This window comes from Chaetodon trifascialis, chromosome 4 (assembly GCF_039877785.1).
Source record: "Chaetodon trifascialis isolate fChaTrf1 chromosome 4, fChaTrf1.hap1, whole genome shotgun sequence".
Lineage (NCBI taxonomy): Eukaryota > Metazoa > Chordata > Actinopteri > Chaetodontiformes > Chaetodontidae > Chaetodon > Chaetodon trifascialis.
Genome location: NC_092059.1, coordinates 11276038 through 11303777, shown reverse-complemented (window position 1 = coordinate 11303777; position 27740 = coordinate 11276038). Strand labels below are relative to the sequence as shown.

The 27740-nt window shown below is 43.0% G+C and overlaps 1 protein-coding gene across 1 annotated transcript in view; it reads left to right on the top strand.

The window, feature by feature from the left end:
* The window catches only part of agbl4 (AGBL carboxypeptidase 4), a 265737-nt gene that overhangs the window by 153411 nt on the left and 84586 nt on the right, over nt 1-27740 (top strand). The window contains exon 6 of the mRNA XM_070961390.1: nt 24460-24499. Coding sequence (XP_070817491.1) covers nt 24460-24499 — 40 coding nt within the window. The remainder of the gene's footprint in view (nt 1-24459; nt 24500-27740) is intronic.

The window sequence follows — 27740 nt, the reverse complement described above, 5'->3', positions numbered from 1 at the left end:
GGCTCTGACTCTTCACCCTACCCCGGGCTCAGCCGCTCCGACTCGGGCCAGCAGCTCGGCACACCTGGGGGGCCTGGAGACTCCCGATAACAAACAGCTCCAGCCAAGCCACTGGCCTCCCCCGCACCTACGCAGGCATTTACCCACCACAAAAACAAACACCTTGCTCTCATCCCAGGCAGGTTTTTTTCTTCACTCCCCAGTTGCACAAAATACATTTTCTTTTTTCTTTTATTCTATCTTCTTTTTTTACCTGAAGTGAGAAGGGAAAAAAAGAAGGAAGTGACGGGTCCCATTTTTCCTCCACTTTTCTATTCTCTCTCACCTCTCGTTTTCTTGCTCTCCCACCGCTGCCCGGCCCCAGCCTGTGTGTGTGTGTGTGTGTGTGTGTGTGTGTGTGTGTGTGTGTGTGTGTGTGTGTGTGCGCGCGCTTCTCCCCCATGGTTGAACGTCAGCCTAAGTGTGAGAGAGATGGATGCCAGAGTCCCTTTCTCTCTCCTCAGGCGCCATGTCTCTCCTCTCTCCTCTGCCGGGCTCGTCTGCACCTGCATATTGTGATATAGTGCCTCTGTTCAGCCAGTCGATTGCCTTTAACAGGAGTGGGGCACACTGGCCAAATTGAAAGGGATTGTGGCCTGCTTTTCATCAGAGTCACAGCAGAGGAGGGTGCAGGGTCCATAGGGCACAAGGTGGCATGAAGGAGGTAGTTTGTGGGGTCTCTTTTTCGGTTGCACATTCTCTCTCACAATTTCAACCTCTTGTACTCTCTCTCCATATTTTTGCGTGTCATTGTTTGATGCCATCTGATGGCTGTGGAAACAGTTTGCAGGAAATGAGTATTCTGTTTCCGTCAATCCATTTCTCCATTTCCATGCAGGAGTTCCTATTGATAACAAGGGAGAAAGAAAATCAACAGCAGTCTCAAAGAAAAATGTCTTCATTTTCCATTTGTTTGCCTCATACTGTTGAGACATGTCATATACGTGTGCCTTCTCTTTTCAAGTTTGCCCCTTCATTTCTTTTGTGGAAGACAGAATTTGAAAGGACCCGTCTCTCTAATGAAAAAATTCCTCTGTGTGCGCTTTAATGAGTTAGCAACACTTATACATACAGTATACTTTAAGCCTGTTGTGTCAGTGGAGTGGCAGGCTGACACACAAATATGCAGCTATGCTACTGAAAGAATACCTGAGAAAATAAAGCTCATTCCAATACAGAAAAACAGATCTTTGAATTAATACTGATGAAGCTGAAATGCTAATAATGCTAAAGGCATTGACTAAATCCCTCTAATACCAGGTCCCAGTGGTGTTTTCTGAGGCTGAATGTATTCTGCACATACTGCTTTTTGCCCTTTTTTCATTCATATGTTGGCATTTTTGTGAGTTTAAGTACATTCACACATCTTCATTTCCTGTAACTCCTGTTACTGCCTGCTGATGTTATGGCCCAGTTTCAGTTTTATCTATTCAAATCAGTTTAATGGAATGTAATCTAATTAAATCAGAGTCAAAGTTCTTAACGTCTTTCTTCTTCAAAAGTTAGCAGTGGCAGGAATCACACTTTTTTCAGACAACTCAAAGTAATCTATTATTTCTGTCTGACCATTTGAAGTTTACTTCAGCCCAATTATCCATCATGAAGCATAGAAAATGAGTGCATTCACCCCACTGCTTAGGATAATAGATCGACACTATCCAGACAGATTACTGGCGCCATTTACACACGCTAGCGCCTGCATGCTAAGTTCCAAGGGAAAGACTTGACTCCGGTGACTGATGGCTTCAAATAGCGGTGGATATGTGCATGACTGATGGAGATGAGACTTCTCGCCACCTTCCTCCCTTCCTCCCTCCTTTTTCCTCCTCCTTCCTCCTTGGTTGCTGTGGAAACGGGTGGGTAGATTTGAGGTCCCTGTCGCCTATTGTTCCCCTGAAGTTGTTAAACTTTAGTGCCCACACGACAGTCTCAGGGGGATGTGTGAGAGCATAGAAAGGGAAAGCGCACAAGCAAGCACATGTACACACACGTGTACATCAAGACCTGCACTCTCACACATGACACACACACAGAAACACTGAGACACTGTCTTGAGAGAAATCTGCGATCTATTTAGTGTCTTGACCTCAATGTTCAGTGCTCTTCCTCTATTGACTTAAGGAATGGTAAAGGGAAAAGGAGGACCAGGGATGAGAGAGGACAATAGAGGGGGCACTTGAAAAGGCACTAACCTTTTCCTGCTGGGTGTGTGTCCGATAGACACTCCCTATGGTATGCCATTGTGGAGCTGTCAAACTGCCTCTCTATGAATTCAGAGTGACGCTCGAGAGGTACATAACGCCTTGTCTAGGACTCCTCCAGTGTCCATCTTCATTCATGGATCAATAGTCGTCTTTATTTTGGATTCCTTCTCCTTCCTCCTCCTCCTCTCTCTCCTTCCCCCCCATTCATCTTTGACAGGCCAGCCCTAAATGTCTGCTTTAACTAGCTGCTCACAGCCCTCCTCAAAACACATTTACATACACATCAATCACGCTGTCAAAGGTAAAGGCATGACGCCGTGTAAAAACCAGAATTGGATTATGGCCTTGTCTCATCCCTGACACTGACTGCTTTGCTGGCTGACTGACTAGACTGTTGATGCACAAGTTAAACAGCCTGAATTGTTATTGGCTGGTGTTTTTCTCATAGTGCTTAGTGTTTACTGCATACATGTTTCACAGTGCCAAACAAGGTCTGCAATACCCAAAGAAATGTCTTTCTCTCTCTCACAGTAAACCCGCTTGCACGTGTCCAACTTTGCTTGTCAAAATAGCTTTGATGCTAATACTGTTATTTTGATTGTACAGCAAGCATTTCTTAACGCAGTGCTATGATTCAGGCAGACACTTACGTCAAGGAGTTGAGCATTTAAACAAGTGATTATACAATAAGGAATGAGGATTCTGCCAAGAGTGCTGATCCTTCCTTAGATCATGAACAGATCTTAGTTAAATTAATTAATACCAAAAAAAAAAAAACTGGGCACATAGGAAGATGGTTGGGATGGCAATTGGAGCTGTGACAGCAGCAGCGTAATAGAAGTGTAGGATTATAATGGGCACCAGTATGAATATGATACAATGTTACTAGTCAACCAGCAGCACCCAGTGAAGCATGAGTGAAGCAGCTGATCAGTTATTGCAGGACTTCAGTGCTCAGCCTGAGCTAAAGCTACTGTATGCTCCATGGAAAGGACTCTATGGGGCCCATATGAGCATTTTCTGATCTGTTGCTACCGATACACATTGTTCAATGCCTTACAAAACGACGACTGTTACAAAGATGAATTATGTGATTTCTTATGTTTTCTTATTCGCCGCAGCAATGGTTAAGGTCTGGTCAGGTTTGGGAAGAAAAATATTCGTGTCATGTTAGGATATTGTGGTTTGGGTTAAAATAACTTCTTGGTTGAAGCGAGGAAACAATTGCACTTATGATTACTGATGGTAGGAAATGGAAGACAAACAGTGATGTTCCACATCAAAGTCACACTCTTTGTTGACCCATCACCCCCAACCCTTTCTTTGCAAGGCTTTGCAGCACTAATAATAGTAGTTTCGTCTTTGCTTTTTGGAGACAACAGTCAAAGTTCACACAGCCAGAAGAGAATGTGTTGTTTGTAGGTTGTTTTAGACATTTAAGCCTGACCTGTTGTTTCTGGTGAGGTCTCAATTATACCTACCACCTACCGTTAAAATGCACTCCTACACATTGGTAAATGATGAAAAGTATAGATAAACCAGCATGTGGTCCACAGAACATTTTCATTAAAAAAATGTAAAGGTTCTCTGAAGTTAAGTTCAAATGGTAGAGCCTGAGGTTGAAGGCGAGGAAAGTAAAGGGAGAGAGGAGTGGGTTGATTCAGGAAAAACCCTCTGTGGCCGGGCCTCGGAGACAGCAGAGTGTATTACCAGGCCCATCATCACGGCTCATTTGAGTGTTTGATCCTCGCAAAGGCGCTCACTCCTCAACGCAGAGTTCATACCACTCAAGGGTGGCGTCTCCGTAGCTTCTATTGGAAAACATAATATGGTGAGAAAGTGGAAGCTCAACCCCTGAGGTATTGCCATCTGTTGGTGTGAAGCCCCCTTATTGCCTCTCTGAAACGCTGGTAATTAACAAATACTACAACGTACTGTAAATGCTATTTTTGCACTGATGTGTGGGCAGGGTAAAAACATCACAGGAACTCCAGCCTGTTAATTAGAGCATATTTATGGCAATTAAAGCGGCCTGGGAGAGACTAACTGAAAGAATTCTTAATGTCTGACCCTGAGATATGAATCATTTAACACATGCTACTGTGAATACCAAAGCTATCCTTAGTTTAAATCATATTTTAAACAACAGTTTCAGGTGGCCCTCGGCTCTGCTGTTTTCACTCTTAACAGCTAAGAGGCAATGTAGTTTGAAAGTCAATCGACAAGTGGGTATAGACCTAATACAGCGACATAGAAAGTTGGTGGTTTTACACCATTATGACAGTTAAATGTGATGATCTGCCCTATGTTTTCACTCTGTTCACTGCATTATGCTACTGTCTCATGGCAGGGAGTTTGACCACGAATATTTCACTATCCAATTACCAGGTGAAATTGGCTGTTTAATTTTACAGCCTCAATGAAGGCGCTCTATCAGAATGATGGCCATTCAGTTACCCCCCTAACACCACCCCAGGCAGCCTGCTCATCTGAGAAAACTTTGTGTGTGCGCGTGTGTGTGTGCGTGTGTGTAAATCTGTCTGTGTAGGTGTGTTTTTGCAAAGTTCACTGAAAAAAGCACTGAAGAAATATAAATCAAGCAAGGTGATGATAACTTTGGCGTTGACACTGTGATCCATCGTCTTGCCTCCGCACTGCCTGTTTTCATTTTAGCCAGCAGCAGGCTGCGACTGAGAGGCTTTCTACCAAAATATAATTGTTTAGGAGTAATGAGCTGGAAAAAAGGACAGAGAAAAGGCGAAAAGCAAGAGAGAGAGAGGGAGAGAGAGGTTGGAGAGCGACTATTAGATGGGGAGAAACAAAATTTGACGCACTACAGTAAACATGACTGGCAAAACAAGCTGCAATTTGGAAGCCTGTATGTAATTATGGCCTCCCTCCTTCCAGCACCTCTGACTGTCCGTGCGCACCCCTTTAAGTCTGCAATTAACACACATCTCATATCGGGATTGTGTGGACATGTAATGTCCCTGATTTACACATGATATTTAAATACATCCTCATTGTGCACAATGACCCCTGACAGTTTAGGTGTCACTTCCTCCTCCAGCATGTACGTCCTGTATAAAGACCATTAACGACGAATTTCACACCACACTGTCTGCTGAGCCTCTGACCACAGCGAGGCACGGTCAGGTGTGGTCTGTGTTAACTAGAGTTGCAACAAACTATCATTTCCATTATCGATTATTCTGCCACTTACTGTCTTGATTTTATTTTCATCGCATTGATATAACACAGATGAGAGCAGGAGATCTGAGATACTTGGTTGATTTTCTGTTGATCAGCAGCTTGTTTCAGCTCTAAACACTGTTACTGTACCAACAGTATTAGTAATAATAACCTAAAAGTGTGTTGGTGGGTATCCCTGTCAAACACTTCTGCCGTCACATTGTACATAGACATTGGCCAAATAATTACCATACCTCAGCTGCAACTAACAATTACTCTCATTATTGATTCATCTGTTGATTATGTTCTTAAAAGTTTTGTTTACAAAATGACAGGAAACAGTGAAAAATGTGTATCCCCATTTTCTAAGGTCCAAGTCCTCCATTGTCCTCTTTTGTTTGACCAAAGCCCAAAGATGTTCAGTCTACTGTCATAGAAGATGTAGCTTTGCACCACAATGCTGCGGGGTCTGGAAACAACATGTTGTTGTGAATAACTGGCAGCATAAACGTGATGATTTGGTGTTTTAATGTCTTTTCTTGTGACTTCCTGTTTGGATCTGTTCAGTTTACATATGTCAATCAGGTATACTCAAATTTTGTAATCATCCTGCACCCTATTTTTTATCAAGTTAATGTCAGTAACACTAATGCTAGTGAGAATTAGCATACTGCATGCATGATATCTTAAGTAACCTGCTTAAGATTCACCCATTTGCAGTTCAGTGTTGATTTCTTGTTTTGACTAATGGTAGGTCTGCAGTCACGATCTCCCTTAGATACCCAGAGGAGAAAAGGACGAGTGAGCTTGGAGGAAAATCCTTATCTGACTGGGAAGGCGCAGGACATTATGGCAATATATATATATGTGTGTGTGTGTGTGTGTGTGTGTGTGTGTGTGTGTGTGTGTGTGTGTGTGTGTGTGAGTGTGTGAGTGTGTGTGCATGTGTATGAACATAGAGTATGCTTTCACATTTCACATGTTTTTTTAATCTATATAACTCTGTAGCAGATGGCTCCAACATGACTTTAAGGTCGAGCAAGGGCAAGAGAGAGTTACCAGGTTGGACAGATAACATTGATTTTGATCAAGACTGATGAGAGAGAGAGAGAGAGAGAGAGAGAGAGAGAGAGCGAGAGAGAGAGAGAGAGAGCGAGAGAGAGAGAGAGAGAGAGAGAGAGAGAGAGAGAGAGAGGGAGAGGGAAAGGAACAGGAGAAGGCTGTCTGCAAGACATCAAACTTTCCACTCTTCCTCAGATCAAAATTACCACCTTAGATGGGAATGAGAATTTTAATTAGAACTCGGGGCTATCTCATCTCAGAGTGTGTGTGGAGCTAAAAGACTAATTCCCACCACACACTCCCACATCCCCCCACCCCTACCTTCACAGGCCACTTTGTCCGTTATTTAATAGGCTCTTTGTTATCTATCTACTTGGGTTTGCCAGGTACTTAGAGCCCCTCCATTGGAATATTAGGTATTCTGATGAGGCAGGCAGCTGTGTGCTCCACGCAGATGGTGCCTTCTGTAATCAGCACTCTCAAAAGAACGGCTCTCATATCTCCCCCAAACTTATCCTTTTTATGATTACAAAACACAGAGCCGCAAATTGTTATGAACAAGATAGATATATTTAGTGGCAGCATAAAATACAGTGGTGCCCAACAATTCAATCCCTTTCAGTTTGATTCGTATTGCTGAGTGCACTCTCTTAGATGAGAACATTTTGTAATAGGGACCATGAATAGCATTCAAATTTGCCATCTCCAAATGGGGTATTATGTGATAGAACTGGTAGAAATAGAGACCTTGTAGAAATGCTGTACAGTGTATTGAATCTGTTTGTCAGGGTGGTCAAGGACAGAGCCATAACCTTAGGATAGGCCTGGCTGCAGTTGAGGAAATCAACTGGTTAAGTAATGACAAATGACAAAATCAGCACAAACATAGCCTCAAAAATGCTTAACTGTGTTAATGGCTATTTTAAAACATAGTGGAGAATGAGACAGTGTTGGTGATGCACGCTGTGAAAAACCGTCTGGCTTGCATTTTCTGTCCAGACTATCTCCAGATTTCATTCACACCTCATAATCAGAATGCATATCCTACCCTCTGCAAATGTGTTAACAGTAGTGGAATTAGAAATGAGTGAACGTGCGTGATTTCAGCAGGAAGTCTGAGGCACGAGGGAGATTATAGCGTTGCATATACTTTGTTTTGTGCGTAAACTCTGTGAGTTGTGTTTATAGCTGAGATCTGGAGCTGTATGTTGATTGAAGACGCATAGTAGGTACAAGAATACTATGTATAATCCTATTACTACAGTACCTTTTATTGATGCGCTGATCCCAGATCCCATCCTATTTGTATGTGTGTGCATTTAAGTATTTCCAGCATTACAGAGAATAGGCTGGTAAGTGTTGTCAGGTGTAGGCTGGGACCTTATCAATGAAGCAGCTCAGCCTGTAATTAGTGCTATAATCACCTCACTAATTCAACCACTGCTCAGCGTCTCACCCAGCTCGCTGCTCCTCTCCCACCCCCCACCCCCCTTCCCTGCCTCTCACACTTTGTTTCCAAACAAACACTCACACCGCCTCCATCTCTTTCTTAATCTTACTTGTTTTTGCCATTTCTCGCTTTGTTTAATCCCTTTCTCCCTCCATCTCTTTCTCTTTCCCAAACCCAACACCCCTGTCCTTCACCAGTGTGGATCTGGAGCCAAATGAGTGAATTCTTCTCATTAGTAGTGCATTGGGCCAACGTGCCCGGAGGGAGACCGAGCGATCTTAGCAGTGAACAGCTCAGCAGAGCTCTGAGGGGTCAATGAGCTAGTTAAGGAGTGATGTTTGATACTAGACAGTCAGGCAGGGGGGGCCGTGGGAGCTTTATAGTTTCCTTCATTTGTGCAAAGGGGATTTAGTACATATGTATGTGCAAGAGGGAATGCACGCACACACACACACACACACACACACACAAACACACATTCAATGATATTAATGACTTTATTTTAGTTGCACTTTTGCAAAGTTCTGAAATTCTTAACAGGGTAAATTAAGTACTTAACAGAGTCATTAAAACCAAAAGAGAGCACTTTTACATTTTCTCTAACCACTCCACTTCACAGAACTTCTTCAGGGCTGCACATTCCCAACAGTCCTCACTCAGTATCTTTGTATAAAAAGACCATAATGCCATATCCATTATAACTCTGTGCTTCCCTCTTTTTAAAGCTTTTCTGAAGCATTTTTACATTTGCAATAGAGTCACAATGCTTGAGGCGTGCTGAAGTGCAAAAACCAGATGGGGCATGGAATGCTTTTTCAGTATTTATAATAGAGGCACAGCCAGACAAGCACTCCACGGAGTAAGAATAACAAACTGTACTGCTAGGCAGCGCAGACTAACCACATTACCAAATAGCAGACAAGCTAAAAACTAACGGGAAAGTCCTTCTGTTAAAAAAAATGAACCAGGCGTACAGTAGTCCAAGGACGAGGATGTCATTGTCTGACAGGAAGGCTTATACCAAGACCAGCTGCAGACTAGAGGATAAAAGGGGGGCAACACATCACTCACAGTATCCAAAAATGAATTAATGCTAAACCTTTTTTAAGTTATTCTTACATTATTTGTTGTTCTTAAGTATTTTGTCGCCTGAATGCACAGACAACATTGTCTTCTGCACTGTGGCATTAGACATCATCTCTAGTTATAGCACAGTGGCCAGGATTTTAACGTATCCTGAAATGTGCATAAATTCAAAAAGGAACGTCGTCTGGCCTTGAAAGCCTGTTATGATTGCCTTACATTTATATTGTACTTGTGGTGCTGTGGAATATGTGTACTGTCTCCCAGACAAATCCATCAGCCTCCTCTCTGGATAAGCCAGACTGGACTCTCCTTCCAACCCATTATGTACATCATGTCTGTGAGTGTGCTGCTTTTAAAAGAGAGAGTGGCTGATTTGATTTTCCATGGTTGAAGCCTGCCCAAATACACCTGATAATAAGATATTTTTTCAATTAACTACAAATATATTGTTGCACCCTGGCCCCTTTTTCAGATTGTGCCACACAGAGCGGCATTTTTGTGTGCGCACCTGTCGTATTGAGCGTCACTTGCAGCTATATTGAGAAGAATAGAGGCTAATAATGTTATCTATTCCCACATAGTTCTGGCCTTGTTTGACGGATTCATCGCATTAATAAATTGCTCGTATTTATGACAACAATAATCATTTTGGCAATTATTCCCATCTAAAAAAATTCTAAATAAAATGCCCCATCATAGTCTGTGCTTAGCCTGCCGTTAGAACTGTGTTATATTTGCCACGCTGGGTTCAAATCTATTTAACATGTGGTATCAAATGTAAAATACACCATAAATTACTATATTTTTTTAAGGCTCTGTTAATGGAGTAAGACCATTGTGACACTCTGTGAGTGTGTCTGCCTGTGTGTGCGTGCGTGTGTGTGTGTGTGTGTGTGTGTGTGTGTGTGTGTGTGTTTGTGTGTGTGTGTGTGTGTGTGGATACATACAGTTGTGTTTGTTTGTGTTGGATAGAAATCAGGAGGAAGTACAGCTGTCTATCTGTGTTTGTGTATGACTGCCAAAAAAAAAAGCCTGGGGAGATGTATTGTGCACGCACACAAACACACACAGACCATAATGCAGTCGCCATGGGGCCACTTGGCATGTAGCCTTTTCTTGCACTGTTCTGTAATGTGATTTGTCCTGACTATTGATACCCCAAAACGCCCTGCTCTGCCCTCTCAACCCTCTCGTTAGCCCGCGCCCACCCCACTTCACCCCCACTTCCAATTTCCACACTAACCCAATTAGCATCTCGTCAATAATGCTCAGCATTTCATTTTGCTGCTTTAATTAACAAATTCAATTTGCTTGAAACTGCTGTGAAAACAAATTAAAAGCACGGCAAATTAAAAGCCCTCAGTTCCAGTGGATATAGCTAAGGTGATTACAGATTCGTCAAATGACTGTTTTCTTGTTTGTTTTATCTCAAGAGAGGAAGAGAGACTCCTGAGAGGAGGGGAGACCTTGAGGTGCCAGAGCAGTGTTAGATCTAGAACTGCAAGGGAGGGGGAAACCTGGCCAGGCAAGATGGAGGTGAGGAAAGGCTATAGCAAGGCTGGCATTGACTCCCCCTTTCACAATACACTAAGCATTAACAATAAGGATTCTGTCACAGTAGGTACACCTTGTACTGTACATACATACAGTGCATACATATTTGAGTCTTTTCCATACATTGTTCAAAATCCAAAAGAAATTGATACACTTGGCTCAGGTGATAACAAGCCCACTAAATACCTGGGACTCCCCACCAGTCGGTCCGAATTGAAAAAGCCCCTTGGTTGAGAGGCGAAAAATTAAAAGAGAGAAACCTTTCGTCAACAGAAGAGGAGGTCTACGACACCACTTATACCCCCACCTACAAAGCTGTCCTTTCATCTACAACCAAGTCCAGTTGCCTTTGATTTCACCCTCCTTCAATAACCATGACCTGGATGACTGAGAATCCTCACAGACAAAGCCAACACACTTTTCTTTACAAATAGAGTTTAAACAGGTTCATATAACAGACTGGGATAATGCTACAATACATTATTTTATAAGATGAAATTGATTGATTACTTAAAACACCCACTACCAGGTTAGCAACACCTCAACCCTTAATCCTTCCTCGTGGGTAGTAAGCCCCAGGCAGGTGCCCCCCTCCCAGTCTGAAGGGCCTTGCCAACTCACAGGTGGAGAGCGAGATTTTTCCCGCAGTTGGGTGCTCATTTGTCATATAAGGCAACAGAGGTAGTTAAAAAGCTCCACGGTGGCAGAGTGTCAGGTGGATGAGCCTCAGCCTGAGGTGACTCACGGCTTCCTTTTTGTCTTTCTCCTTGGAAGAGCAATGTGGACTCCATCCTGGGGCCAGATGTATAAACGATGCATATGCACCTAAACCATAGATATGTCATTTCCCACACATAAACTGGTATATATAGAAGAGGAATGTGCAGTGAGAATGTGTGAACCTCATACATACTTCAAACCAGCTCTAGCTCAAGCCAGACTGGAGTTTAAGTGATAAGATGGAGAAGAAATATAAGGTGAGAGACATAACCTTGTAATAAAAGATTGTTTCTTTAGGTTCTTTTCCAGTTTCACTGATTCAATTACTATTTTTTGCAGTCCACAAAATATGCAAAAGGCACTGTTGTAAACTTGACTTTAATAAATTAGTTATGAGTGCAGCGAGTATGAATGTTTGTTTGTCCTTGCATGTGGCCCTGCAATCGGCTGGCGACCGGTTCAGGGTGTACCCCGCCTCTCGCCCATTGTAGCTGGGATAGGCTCCAGCCCCCCGCAACCCCGAAAGGGATAGGCGGTATAGATAATGGATGGATGGATGAGTGCAGCGTTTTTACATTTTTCTTTACACTCGGGGAGTTGTTTCCCTTTTTCATTTTATCCTCATTTGTGAAGTGTTTTGCAAGGGTTCTTTCAATATGAGCGTTCTTAAATCGTTGATCATTTTTCTGACGTTTGACAACAATGAGTGAAATATCACTGCCAGTGATGGTTTACAGCTACATGATGTTGAATTAACAATATCAGTGCTATGAGTAGCCACTATGTGTAATGATCGGCTTCTGCTTCTGGCATTGTTGGAACCTCACCAATGGGACACAACTGGTGAAACACTCTTTGCCCTTCTTTCATTAACAGGTCCCTCTAGTGGTGGAATTGGCGGAAGTGTTCACATGCAAACGGGTGATGAGGGGCATTTCTACATCTACTTAGGGTTAGCTGTGGGAGTGGAAATTTGGCGCAGTTTATGAAACAGAACCATTGTTACGCAATGCTTTATAAATCTGATAAAATGCATTTGACTCCTGGTCAGAAAAAAGTGGACCTCTCTTTCTGGATGTTGGGCTCTGTCAATGCTGTGCCATGTCATCAACGATGTAATTTTCAGTGAAACACTCTCAGTGTGCAGCCAAGGAGTTGAGGGAGTTTATTGGCCAAAAGATTGCATGTCTGCTCTTTGCTGATGATTGGTAGCTCCACAGTTGTCCTGCTGGCTTCATTAAGTGTGATTTCCAGTGTGTATTGTACTTGGGAAGCTGATTGTGAAGCAGTTGGAATGGTGGCCAACATAATCCAAGCCTGAGTACATGGTTCTTTTCAAGAAAACACTTAATATCTCCCCTTGGGTTTAGTGCGGGTTGCTACCCAGCAGGCAAAGTGTCTGTGTAGTAATACAGACAATCTACCAGGCTGTCATAATGAAAAGGGATCTGAGTCTGAAGGTAAGGTCCTGATCAACCAGTCACTTAACTTTCCAACCTTCATCTATAGTCGTAAGTCTTCAAATGTGACCGAAAGAGAAGGCAGCAGAAGTTAGCTTGCTTTACTGTTGAACGTGTTGGGACAGGGTGGGAGGTAGTCGGAGGGAGCTTTGCATTGAAATGAGCAATTTGAGATGTTTCAGGTGGCTGATCAGGATACTGTTCTGAAGCCTCCCTTGAAGGTCACTGAGGTGTATCCAACTGGGATGAGACCCCAGGGCAGGCACAGTTGGTGGAAAGGTTAACTTACCTGAATGAATGCTTCAGGATCCAAAGGTGGAGCTAGATGATGAGGCTGTTGGGAAGGATTTCTCCATTTACATATCTGCCACTACGATTTGGATGGATGAGCATGACTGTCAGACTGTAACAATATTCTATAATGATCTTAAGATGTCAGCTATTATGTTATTATGCTCTGTGTTTTTATTACATGATACATCTCAAAAAGTGATAATCTTAGTTAATTTGATAGATCTTTATCCAGCAGTGTGTTATTACATTCCCAACGTTTCAAGGTGCTGCTTTTATTATGTGTGCGCTGTATCTTCTCCGTGTGCCGTCTACCTGTCTTCATTCTGTCTGCCCGCCTGCTTTTCTTGTCTGAATGAAACTGATAGCTCGGTTGTTTGCCCGCCTTGGGAAACACACAGGCTTCAAGATTCCCAGCAATCAGCAGAAAGGCAATGCCGCGTATTAGATCTCATTCTGGCTGCTATCCCTGTCTCACTGTGCTTCGACACACACAGGTTATACAGGAGTAGACCAGACGTGCTCCACAACAGCACTACTCAACCTCTCGACCAGCCCAGTTCACAAGCACACACACACACACACACACACACACACACACACACACACACACACACACACACACACACACACACACATACACACACACACACACACACACTCACACACTAATGGAACTGGCCATAAGCCAGGTACCTGTGATGGTCAATGCAGCTTTGTTTAGCTCCGGTGTTAAATTGATTTTTAGGTTCCAAGTCACAAGGCATTGGCAGCCAGCTGACCCTCTCCTGACAGAGAGAGGGAAGCAGCACTGAAACACTCAGTGCTGCTGTGTGAGCACAGTTGTGAGTTTGTCCCCTTCAAATGAGGGTCCTCTGATGATCGTCCCGCTCCAACTTCTTTTCATTTTGTCATTTCATACCCAACTATGTCTCCCTGCTTATCACCCTTCCTGTTTTTTCTCAGTTTCACTCTCGTTCTAAGCTGTGATTAAAAGTTACCAGACACCAAACAGTGCATCCATCTGGTCTGCATGTCAACATCTGGAGAGGGTGTTGGCTGCTTTGACATGGGGGAAGAGACACATCCCTCACATCTTGCAGATTAATTGTGTGTGTGTGTGTGTGTGTGTGTGTGTGTGTGTGTGTGTGTGTGTGTGTGTGTTGTTTTTGTTTGCTGTATTTGTGTCTCAGTGCATCTCCCTCAAACCCCCCCCCCCCCTTCTCTCCTCTGCTACCAGCTAATTATTGTCCCGCTTAATTACCAGTAACACAGCAGTCCAGCCTGCTTCAGCTTTAAAGAACTGTTCAGCACTCTATTCCGATACCTGATTGAACTCGGCTAAATGGGAAAGTTGTGCTGGAGAAAACGCTTTAGTCACACAACATTTTGTTTCATTTCTTTTCTAATATGTCTCTCACTGTCTGGTTACTTGAAGATAACAGACATTTGAATTTGTTTTGGGGATATCATAAAAAATAAAAATAGCAAGTTTTGAAATGGAAAAAGGCAACAAGACACTAGAGGAGAATTGTTCCATGGCTCGCACACATACACATTCACCTCTCCTGTTGGATCCATAAAGGCAATAAACCAATAGGAACATACACGTCTCCTGACCTTCAGCTCCAATTAGGCCCCGAGGAGAGATGGGTGAACTTTTCAACCTTACGTCTTGTCTATTGATACTCCAATGGGGTTGGTGTGAAGACAGGGGGATCGGCAAGTCAATATTCAAGTTCACTGTTGTGCAGGAGCTTAAGTTTCAGTTTCAGTCGCAGAACTTTAAAAGTTTGTTGACTTCTCTGAAAGGAGCCCCGAGTCCCATATGGAGGAATCTCACTTCCATTTTCCGTCCCATTCTCGTAGGTGATTGAAGACTGAAGACAAAAAATGATGGAAATATAAGACTGTAAAACCGAGGTGGATTTTCCACTACACTGCTGATCACTGGAGTGTTTTCTAAAGATAAAGCATTTTAACACAGAGAAGAAGAGACTGCACTATGATGGAAAGGCTGTCCTCTTAAACTTCTTGATTCAGGGCACCGTTTGATCCAAGGCCAGTAGCTGGCCAGTATTCATTTCCACATTTGTTCCACTGACAATATAGTGATCAAAGAGACATAATGTCACACAAATTACCTGAACTTTCGTAGACATGGTCGGAGCAAAGAACGATCCTACAGAGACTAGCAACATTTTATTGACCTTTTAAAAGTAATGTGGTCCAGAAAACACACATGTCAAGTGTGACATGCTTTAAATGAGTAACATTCTTGCCCAATAGTTAGACTCAGTAATGTTGGAATAGCCCGGCCTTGATCTCTGCTCAGTCGTGCAGCAGGGTTGTCCTGACTGTGACTGCTACTGTGAGGGCATTGATTCAGTGCTCGCAGGTAAACACCAGGTCACTACACCTGCACTCCATCAGGCAGGGGTCAATCACAGCCCAATGGGGAAATGATGATAGGACTCAGTCTCTCTCTCTCTCTCTCTCTCTCTCTCTCTCTCTCTCTCTCTCTCTCTCTCTCTCTCTCTCTCTCTCTCTCTCTCTCTCCGTATATAAGTGCAGTTGGGTGTTGAGATATCAAGTATGCTATCAGTGTCTTCAAGTCATTGAATGGTCCCCAGTGTCAAGACGCTGTCATTGATTCTTTGCCAGGTCACAGAGGAAACTCTTGGCTCAGCAGGAGCTCTTAGGTTACCCATTTGCACAGTCATGCAGAGGCACACACACAATGTTTAACATTTTATGCTATGCACAGTAATGCCTGATAGATATGATGAAAAGGAGACATGACAGCTTGCAAAGTAAGATTGCAAAACTAAAACTCTGCAGTATGCTGGACAACAGTTGGACAATTGCAGTTAATTTTATTGGCTGCAGTTTTACGCCAAATCCACAAACCTACAATAACTGATGTTAGGTGACACTTGGACTAGCATGGTTGCACAACTGATCTTGTTCTTATAGAGGAACCAGTCATGTCTGGAATGCTGACAAGAGAGACACTGGCCCTCTTCTAGAGCCAGCCTGCAGCTGATGGGCAATTACCTCATGGCAACATGGTCCACAGAGGCCCAGCAGGCTCAGCCTCAAAAACCAGCATGTCCATAAACCAGCAGACAAAGGCAGAGGCCTTCTTGTACTGAACAGTTAGGCTAGCTCAGGGCATTGGGATTGTCCAGTCTCCTTTTCTGGAGTTGTTCAGGGTGAGAGGCACAGGACACCAGACGCTGTGGATATCCTCATTATGATGGCGTTTGTTCAGGGAATGAAAAGGTCACCTCAATGTGACTGCATGTTATAGCATGCGTAGGGGAAGGCTCTGAGACGTTCTGATCACCTGCTTGTCGTATAAACTCATGGTGGGGAAGTGGTAGTGTCTGGAAACAGTGGACCCAATCTGAGGGTAAGATATTTCATAAGAGCACTAGGTTAATATAATACCTCAAGCCTGAGGTCAATGAACAGCTGTGTTGTTTAGGTACTAATTCATCTGGTCACCATCAGGCTAAAGAGAGGGACAGTTTGGCTCAGGAACACCCTGACTCCACATAGGTACTGGTAACTATTAGATATAAAGAGGTGGATCAAAGCAGTTCCAATTGTGTTAAGGTATTGTTCTAAAAACCACCATGTCAGACATGTAGGCCTGTAGCATCACATATTGTAGTCTGTTTTTGAGATAGTTCCTGTGAGTCAGGTGGTCCACCTGTTCTTACTCCTTTTTCTTTGTACCGGATCATCACACAAAGCTGACTTGCACAGGCCCTGATGACTCTGGACTTCATGCCACGTAGGCCAGCAGCCTTCCTCACAGTGACCCTATTCAGCTCCCTTCTTACCTGAGTGTGGACCCACAGATTGGTGAGAAGAGGGAGGCAGAGACTTGAGCAGGAAACATTTTGGGAACTTGATCATTTGAGCCTGAGTCACATCTGTTGAAGAACAAATTCTGCTCTCTGGCCCGGTTTACAACCATCAGTGACTGCCTGTCTTTGCGCTGCCTTGTATCCAGAGAGACCTTTCATGCCCCCCAAACCTCACTCACATTATTCTGCTGCTGCCTTCCCCCTCAATTCCTTTAGTATTTTCTGTAGTTCTTAATTTCCTCCTGACATGAAAGCCTTTAATCATAAAGCAGGACTTTAGATCTGGAGCAACCTTGGGCTTGTTGTTGGAAAACACAGTTGTTTTCAACACAAAATATCATGTACAGTAACTGTGTTTTAATGTGTAAAGCCATCAGTCTCTGCATGTGCTCCACAGAGACCTCCCAGTCACCGGTTCTCTCTGCATAAGAAGACCTTATACGGCCAGGAGATTTCATTTATTGCATTTTCTTAAACCAACACAGAGCTTCTCTAAATAAAGGGGAAGAGATTTGTTATTCCGTTGGCTGTCACAGACAGTAATGCACTTGACAAACTTGTCCACTGTCAGTTGAACATTGATAACACACTGACATTAGTGAGGCCACCTTAGCCTCAGAGCATGTGCGAGGGGGATGATTTTGTTATTATCTAGTTGACAAAACTTGCCGGACCATTTTTGGCCAGCTGGGTCGAGTTATTGCCTTCAAACTGAAATGTTGCGCACTGGAAAAGAGACAAGTGGGGTGCCATGGTCACACAGCCTAGACCCATGGGGTCCTTGTTCAAAAAGCAGGCAACCTGACAGACTGCCTATGAAAGAAAGATGGAGGAAAGGGTCTGCACAGCCAGCTTAGCTGCTCTTTTAATTGGTCTTCATCAATATTTAATGAAATCAAGATGGAATTGAATCATGTTTTTAACGTCTCTGAGAAAAAGCAGTGGCATGGCATGAAGTGACTTGGTGCGTGTCTGTATGCCATATGCATGCGGTATGTGTGTGTTTGACTGCATGCTTGCATATTCATGTGTCAGCATCAGCCACGTGCATCATCTGTACACGCCTGCTGTTGCGCACATTATCAGATTACTGCAGTCCACAGCGTTAGAGGGAGTGCAGTGTAGGCAGCAGCAGGGAGGACTGTGTGCCCTGTGCAGGTGGCCGTGGCTGTCCTCTCCCTCCGCTCAAGAGGAAGCTGCTCTCCGCTCTCAGAAGGAATAAATCTTTTATTTGGTTTGTTGTATTTTTAACCGAGGGCTCCTGGTCACGCAACAAAGACTTGCTCTCCATCCCCTCTGCTGCCATCCTCTCCCTCCTCTGCTGAGATCCACAGCACACATTACCTTACACTGTCATGCAAGTGGAGACACGATCACATTTCTATTGGCGCATGGTCATTTTCCAAAAGAAACAAAATAATAGGGAGTTTTTCCTACCTTCACTGGATTATCATTCTTCTGGCAAGTCCAACAAATATCAGTATATATAGGTCTAATATTTGCTGTGCTAAATTTTTAAGAATATTAATGAAAGACATGATTGTATTCATGTGAAAATGTGTTGATCTTGAACTGTTACATTTTGTGGTTTTAGGAAGCCTTCCATCCTGATCACCTGTGTTCCTCTGACATTATGATGCACTTGATCTTAGTTGGCGAGACAGCCACACCCATAACATAAAAAGCCCATCCCATTAGCTCAGTCTTACCTCACCTCCCCTCTTTGTTACCAAGGGACGATGACTAAGATGCAGTCAGACACGCAGGCTGGAGTGCCAGAGTCCAGGCATTGTGTGTGCGTGTGTGAGAGTGCGCGTGCTTGCTTGCGTGCGTGCACGCACGCATGCGTGTGTGTGTGTGGTGGGTTTTTAGCTTTGTGAGTGGAAATAGTGACTCAGATGAGATGCCAGATGAGGTAGACAGCGGAGATGAGATGAGAGGACCAGAGGAAGATGGAGGATGAGTCAGGCTGTTGACAGCGATTCTCTCACTCACAACCCCATCAACCAGCGACCCTTGCCCTGACCCTGGATATATGATCAGGGGGTGTTTGTGTGTCTAAGTGTGTTTATGGTTCACAAGGGACAGCAGTGGGACTGGATCCAGATGCTTCTTTCCTGTTTTTGACCTCATCAACAGAACAGAAGGGTAAATCCTGGATCACAGCATACAGCAATAATTAATGCACTTACCAAGCCATAATGTCAGCGTTGCATTTAGATAAAACATACTCAAATTAAGCAGTGTCCATTCCATAAAGCAGCTGTAATCATCATCTATAATGGATCACATGACAACTTGTATGTGAAAGGGGTTGCTAGTACTGACGAACACACAGAGGATAATCACCGGACTCTGCAGTTCCCCTCAAATCTTCAGTCCATCTTGAGAGTGTCAGTGTCTTTCAGCTCATTGTTTTGGTTTTTGCAGTTTGGGTCCACTCTCACTGCTGTCACTGGAAAACACTACCTGGCCAGCAAACACAGTAAGCGACTAGCTGGTGAACACAGTGGAGCATTTAGCAGCTAAAGGGCCAGATATTCCCCTCAGAAGTTGGTGGAGAGCAAAACAGAACTGAAAGGAGGATACAAGTATTGGACCTTGTGGCCAGGCACTTGATTCCAAATGAATGCTAATGTGGCTAATGTGCCTTATTTGACTGTGTGACTGTTTGCAAGGCAGTTTGTCATATGAACTTTGAAGGTGTATGTCAGTGTTTACAGCTTGTTTCAGCTTCCAAGGTTTGTCCAATTCATGGTGATCTTTGTCAATGTGAGTCATGTAGAATAACTCATTACTACTATTCCTAGTACTACTAATCCCACTACTACTACTACTACTACTGTAATAACTAAATAATAATGTAATAAATAAACATTCCCACGCAATATATTTCACTGTTTATGGAGCTTATATTTTATAGTATTCCCATCCCACAGCTGCATCAAATTCTTTCTTAAAAAAACTAAAAACTGAGCACAGAATAGTTGGATGGTGGCTGTGGTAGTGTAATTTAGCCATATTGGCTTTAAATTAATTTGAAATGAGCTACAAAATGATGGCTAGGATTTTAGTTACACCCCCCCCTCCTCCCTGATGTCTCCTCTGCCTCATTCCTCCTTCTGCTTCCTCACTCTCTTTTTTTCTCTCTCTCTGTGATAACAATCAGCAAATATGAAAAGTAAATTCTGGAGGAAATGTTGGCAAATGAGTTTTGGGTAGATTGTGCATGAATATTTAATTTAGTCATAAAGTAGGGGTTTAGTACATTAATGGCTTTTCCACTGCTGTCACTCCATTTGACCCCCCCAGATTAGGATGGTGGCACAGTCTGCTGTCTGGTCTGCTGATTGGTTCTGTTAATGACCATATTCATACTGATTACAATATTATAGATTTCTGTAGGAGGATGGGTTTGTCAGACTCCTATTAGAAGTCTATTTATTAAATAAGAGAAGGTTTTTTTTCTAGTAATATTCAAGAGCGACTGATAGAAACTAATAACAAGAGAATCTGATAAAGACATTTAGAGAGTTGAAACTGAAACTGAGCAGTTTGTCTTTTAGTCAGAATATCAATTTTACATTGCTTTGAAGACTTTGCAAAATTGCATCTTTCCACTTACGGAGGTAAATATCGAACTTTCTCAGGACCTGCTCTCATAAAACATCGCAGAATAGAAGCACTGATGCTGGCCTATTGGTCGGCTTAATACCCAGAAAAATAAAACTTAATTATGTTCTCATTTAACACTGTAGCTATTTTAAGATGATTCAGGACTCCAGTCCCTTGGTCCCTATCAGTACTGTTTACTGCGCTGCTGTCTGCTGAGCCCCAGAGTCCACGTAGGCTGGCTCGGCTACTGTGACAGCTGGAGTGGCCGTCACCCCTGGCTCCCGACTGCTTCCTTGTTTTCTGACCTAATAACACTTTAACTGGCAGGTCCGGTCTAGATTCACCTGTGGTAAACATCTGTGTACCTGAGCCAGAAAGGTTTTTGCAAATAATGATTTAACCTTCTTGGATTTCTATACAAGTGTGGCCTACTGCATCAGGTCGCTCTAATTAGTGCCTGTTTCACTGTCTACCGTAAAAAAGTATTTTTGAGGCGTTCTAATACCAACAGATATTGAGAATCATTTTATGCCCCCTTGTAGTGAACCCCACCAACCTGGTGTACAGGAACGAAATCAATCAGTCATTTAGTCAATTATAAATGCTCACTGCAGTGTAAAGTTAAATCTGTTGCAGTGTGTTTTGTGTCATCATGGTAGAGAGTGGGCAGTGGGCAGCCACTCTGAGGCTGGCTTCAACCAGGGTGCGATCCCTCCGCTCTTGGCTGTGTTTGATAAAGATTAATTCAATCCTATTTTCTGCCCTGAAATGCTTTTGCTAATGTAATTCTCTCTGTGTCAGATTCCCTGCTCTCTCTCTCTTTGTGTGTGTGTGTGTGTGTGTGTGTGTGTGTCTGTCTGTCTGTCTGTCTGTCCGTCCGTCCGTCCGTCCGTCCGTCCGTCCGTCCGTCCGTCCGTCCGTCCGTCCGTCCGTCCGTCCGTCCGTCCCTCGGAAACCTAAGCACCTTATACATGAAGGCGTGTGTGTGTGTGTGTGTGTGTGTGTGTGTGTGTGTGTGTGTGTGTGTGTGTGTGTGTGTGTAAAAATAGGGATATTGAGAATAGATTTTAAACTGTCTTCAGGTTTAGAGCTTCCTCGGTCCTTGGTATGTTCTGTGCACTTCTGTGTGTTTTCCTGAGTCCACACATCTGCTGTCAGTCATATTCATGCCATAATCTTTAATGAGAAATAATTTCAAATTATGCTTTAGTAGTCAGTCTCTCATAGTTTTCACTTGCAGGCAACTAGAGAGCCAGTAGAGGGTGCTACACAATCCAAGTGATTATTGAATGAAGCTCTCTGTTAATACAGGCTCTCCTATTCCATAAAGTTTGGACAAATCTGCATTTGTTTTTATTACCTACTATTTATTATAAATCAGCAGTATCGTACACTTCATTTATTTAGCACACAGTATCATTCACAAGAGATGGAAATTGGACGGAAACAGACATGAAAAACAAATCTGAAAAAGGAGATGAATTGGAGACATTTAAACCAAACAATGACAGTGAATGAATAATAATAAATACTGGGTAAAAACATGTCTAAAAAGATGGGTTGTTCAGACCGAGTAGGTTTTGCTAAAGAAATCTACATTTACACTACTGTACATTTAGTATTTCTACTGCATACAGGAGTAGTTAAGGCTTGTGATCGAGGCTTTATCACCTGGGCAGCAGCAGAACAATGGGTGTAAATGTTTCTATGAGGTTACTGTTTCCTGCGGCGGCTCCATATCTGACTGACTGCAGAGAGTCAGCGGTCTCCACAGGTTGGAGAAGCAGAGCGTGTGTTGATGTGAGTTGGAGGTGGGGGGTGGAGACTATGTGTGTGTAAATGTGGTTGTGAGTATGTGTATGTGTAGTGGTGGACCTTTATGATCTCAGCTTGCTCTGTCTCATGTTGTCACAGTGACCTCTACTGCTTACATGGTCACCCACCCCAGCATCCATACCTCCTCCACCGCACACAGTGCACCAGAGGCATATCTTAACTGGTAACCTGCAGCCCACCATACTGTGCTGGTATACTGATTTTTACTCAAGGTTAAATAAGCAAATGGACCTTCTTATCTAATACCTCAGCTTCAGCCTCCCAAATCCTAACATGTTACTGGAACATGTTCCTACTAAAGGTGCATCTTATTTCTTTTCTCCCTCAGTCAGAGTACAAGCAAAACACGCCCTTTTTATTACTTAACTGAAACTCTCCATAAAGCCCTCACACCACCCTTTCTGCGTTGAGTAGTATCACCACATCTTTCTCATCAGATTACGATAATGTAATATGAAAAACACATTCTGTCTGTCTGTTCATTTCAAGCTCTTTGCATGGCAGGTACATTATGTTTAAATTTCCATTAAATAAATGTACAGAATCATTGTACCTGCATGAAAGTGCTGTTACATTGTGCGTAATTATAATTTTCTTTTTCCAACACAATATAAAACAGTGTTAAATTGGCAAACCACCAATTTTACATGTTACTTGGGCCTAATATCCAGTGTTTTTGGAGCTTGACCCAAACTAGAGACTAAAACTAAACATCAGGACATCTTGACCTTGGTTGCCTTTGACCATTCATTTCTTAGATTTGTCTCTCGCAGATAGGTCAAAATGTCACAGTACATCACTGGAGTACTCCTTTAACATTATACTCAGCAGACAAAACAAACCACATCCTAACATAACCTGCCAAGATATTTTCCTTCTTACCTTTATCTCCATCCTGAGCACTTGTCTCTCATAAGACGTTTTTTTTATATAGAAAAACTGTCAGAGCGCTGCTACTCCTAACATCGCAGTCTTTGCTATCACTACAGTTGGTGAACTTGTGTTTGTTATTCCATCGTTGCACCCAGTGGGCTCCTTTCCACTCATATTGTATATTATAAGTCACTCTGAATAAGAGCATCTGCTAAATACTAAAATAAGTGTTTAGTAGCCTATCAGAGAGTTCCACTCCAGGCAGCACTGTATGTGAGGAGAGAAGGAGCATGCTGAGAGTCTCTTTGCTTATCCCTCTCAGCAACTGGTTAGTATGGTGCTTGAATATTAATGCAGTCTGGTCCTAAAAGCTGGCTTTGACTGTGACCTAGCTATACTGTGTCTCACACACACATACACACAGACCCTTCATCCTTTCCGAGGATGTGAAGATCTTCTTTCCTGAGGGACTGATAGATGAGGAGGGCTGAGGTGTTGATTACTGCAGTGCTCAACAGTCAAGTGTGTGTGTGTGTGTGTGTGTGTGTGTGTGTGTGTGTGTGTGTGTGTGTGTGTGTGTGTGTGTGTGTGTGTGTGTGTGTGTGTGTGTAGAAAGGCAGGAGGTTAAAGAGAAGGGTAGCCAGCTCGCACCTACTCTAGACTCCTTCTTAGCTGCTGGAGACATCAAGTGTAAAATTGCACACTCTGTGAAACACACTCCATCAAAACTCATGAGGTCTCACACACACACACACACACACACACACACACACACACAGATACAAACACACACAAGTGTTTGGGAAACTACTTATAGTTATACAAGCTTGTAGATTCTTCATATTGGATACTGAACTACACACGACTTGCCTTAACAGAGCTACAGTTTCGTCACATGGAGGAAGCACCAAAACGATTTTGTAAAAATAATGACACTGCATCTCTTACACATTGTAAATTTGCAAAATGATACCACTCAGTCAAACATGCGAGGTGTAAGGAGCTGTCGCTGTGTTTAGCTGTCAGCAGTCTCATACATTACAGTTCCAGTACATCGTAAACTGACCAAGAAGTCCAGGTGTGAATGGAACTGAATGTGAGATCAATTGATAAGACTTTCTGCAAGGCTGCAACATAATTAGAGATAATTGACACTAACTGTATGACATTTGTCTAACTCCCTTCTCTCTTTCTTGCAGCAACAACGGCGTCTCGACCTGTTAACCATCACCAACTCTGGTAAGTCCCTGACTTTTCATGACTTCACTCTCTCTTCACTCTTTCAGCTCTCTACCTCAGCACCACTCCACCACTGGTATAAATCTGTTCTGCGATGCTCCAAGCGGAAGCTCATCATCAGTGTACTTTCCATGTTTTTAATTTAGTATTGATCTGACAGAAACGTGTCAGTAAGGCACCCAGTGTATTTTCCTCTAACCCACTTTTGGATGCTAAAAGGCTTACAAGCTGTTTTCTTAATGCTGCTTTACCCAAACACTGAACTGTTGGGGAGTGGGTGCAGATCACATGGTGCTTGTGTTGTGGAAACCCCTGGAGCACTGCTGATTTGATGGCTGCTGGTCAGTTACTTGAACATTTTGTGTGTTAGGATGTGATGTATTAAATGTCAAAGAGCTATCGACTTGAAGCTTTTATAATGGGATAAGATGGAACTGGTGGTTTCAGTTGCAGTCAAGCAAGTCATTTGGGCAAACATGTGCCCTCAAGGGTAAACCAAGCACATGTGCTCACATCCCTCTGTGTGTGTTTGTGTGTGTTGTAAGAGTTGGTTTTGTAGAGCATATGAGAGACTTTGTCCTCATTCTGGGATTGTTGAATGATTAGCCAGCAGGTCAGATAACTGTCAAACAGGAATTGTCCACTATCCACTAACCACTCATGGATATTAAACCACAATGATGGAGTTATGAAAACCTGTTTGCATTGATCTAATTGAATTATTACTTTAATTTAAGTTCCTTATCATGCGCCAGCCTTTGTCCGACACCTCATCACAGTCTGTGTGTTTGTATGTAGACGACTGAATAAGTGTGAGACTGTGTGTGCATGTACCAGTACGTATGTCTCTACAAGTGTGTCCCTTGGTTAGAGTGTGTGGTGTTCATTTGCACGTGCATAAATATTGCATGTAAACACATTTTACTTGGTATGTGTTTACAAGATGCGTTCACATGTGTTCCTGAGACCCTGTAGTGTACACGACTGAAAGTCTTTCATAAACAGCTGAACTGCTTTGTGCTCGTACAGGCACACACTCCGGAAACACTCACACACTGATGCCTTTATATTCTCTTTTATAATATAACAGTATTCAGAGCTGCAACAATTAGTCAATCAATATATTTGTCATTTTAATGAAAATGAATCTGCAGTTATTTTACAATCAATTCATGAATAATATCAAAATGCTATAAACACAACTACATCTGCTTACTATGCACCTCTGAGATGCTGTTATACATGCAGCTCACATGACACACTCATGTACTAGCAAACCATTTGTTTTAATAAAGACCATGAATAGAGTGTTTTCAGTTAATGTCTGTGAGCATATCGTATGCGTGCACTGTTTCATTTTACTTTCAGTCTGCTTGAAAGGCAAAATATGTTTGCAGTTTGTGCAAAGTAGTTTGAATAAACTTGTAACATGTAGCAGTCAGACACACACGCTGCTCCAAGTTTGACTGGATGTGGAAAATGTCACAAAGTAGTTGCACTGTTAGACATCTATGCCGGTCTCTTACTGTCGAGAGGCAGCTGTGAGAACGAGGGACCCACTGAGATGGAAAGCAAGGAGAAACTCGAAAAACGGGGGAGGAGAAACAGATGGGGACGGCAAGGAGGATGCAGAGACCCATATGTCTAAAGTATCTGGATGATCTAATATGCTTTGATTAGAATAATGCATATGTGAGGCTCATGGAGACCGGGTTAATTTAGCAGGTTTACGTTGCAGCTGTTCAGCTCAGGCCCCTGGCTTTCACAGTTTGACAGAGGGCAGCCAGAGAGAGAGAGACAGGGCCGGGAAGAAGGGCGAGAATGTGAGACAGACTTTATAGCAACTTTTTATGGTCAAGTGAGGAAGACCAAAGAGGAAGGGATATATGATAACATGTATGTATACCACAGCTAAATGCCAAGTGTTTTGCAGGTCTGGTTTGGTGAAGTTTCTTTTTTCCTCTGAAGCTCAGACAGATTGGTTGGGGCGCACTAGTGAATTCTGGTTCTTAATGTCTTTCCAGCAGGATTATGTCCACGCTTAAGACACTAAATAAAGTCTGCTGAAGGCACTCGTGTGTTGTCCGTGGCTGTTTGGTTTACACCGTTTTCTTGGTGACAGGTGGACTTTAAGACCGATCGTTCCTTCAGTCCTGACGTGTCTCCCAGGGCCCTGATCATTTTCGCATCATGTTTCATGTGTGAGGCATTTGAAAGTGGTTTGCCTGTTTTTGTCTCATTCTAACAGAGGCTATTTTCCCCAATGGTTTGCCTTTGGTAAACTCCAGGTGGGATGTCAGATCTGTTGAAATCATAACTGACTTGTCTGGTCATTCTCATAAAAAGGCCTGATCAGTGGCGTGCTGCAGAGATGTTTGTCTTTCTACCGGGTTGAAAAAACCTGAACCTCTTTTATGGACCTGTGACGCGTGTAAAACGTGAAAGGATGCCCCTTTTATACCCAATCATGATACTATCACCTGTTCCCACTGAGCCTGTTTACCTGTGGAATGTTCCAGCCAGGTGAGTTTAAGCATTATGCTCTGATTTCTGTATCACACACAGTGTAAATGGTTGTTAATGATTTCCAGGACTTTTTAGATACTACAGGGTACATCACAGTGTAAACCCAGGCTCTTTGTTTTCCAACACTGCTTTTGTTCTTTTCTCATGTGAACTGTCACCAGAAGTCGTTTTTCTGCTTTTAAGCACCTCCAGGTCTTTGTTGGTAAGCCAAACTTTAGCACAATCATGAGTGGACACATAGGAACAAGCCTTCTCCAGTCTACACTCATGGAGGAGCCCTTGATAGGAAAGCCTAGGCCCTAGACTTAAAAAGCTGTCGATTATTCTCACTGAAAGGTTTCTTTCTCTGACCAGTGTAGAGCTCAGTGTGCTGTGTAAATTATTGCAGGTTATTATTCAGGCTGTTGTTATGTGTGGCCTTGAAGGGAAGTCTATTATATTCTTAACTTGGCAGACATATTTTATCCTGCCCTGCTGCTTATTACTATTCACAGTAGGTGAGCGGACACACACACACACACATGCACACACGCGCTGAACACGGTGAAGGTTATTATGATGGCTGTATGAAGAGCAGGTGAGGCTTTCAGATGAATGACTCTGATAGGGAAACACAAGCAGGACATCCTCTCCTTCTCTCTGCAGATTAAAGGAGTTTCCGCTCCTTCGCTCCCATTCTCCTTGTCATCCTCTCACGTGCCTGCTGTCGGCACCT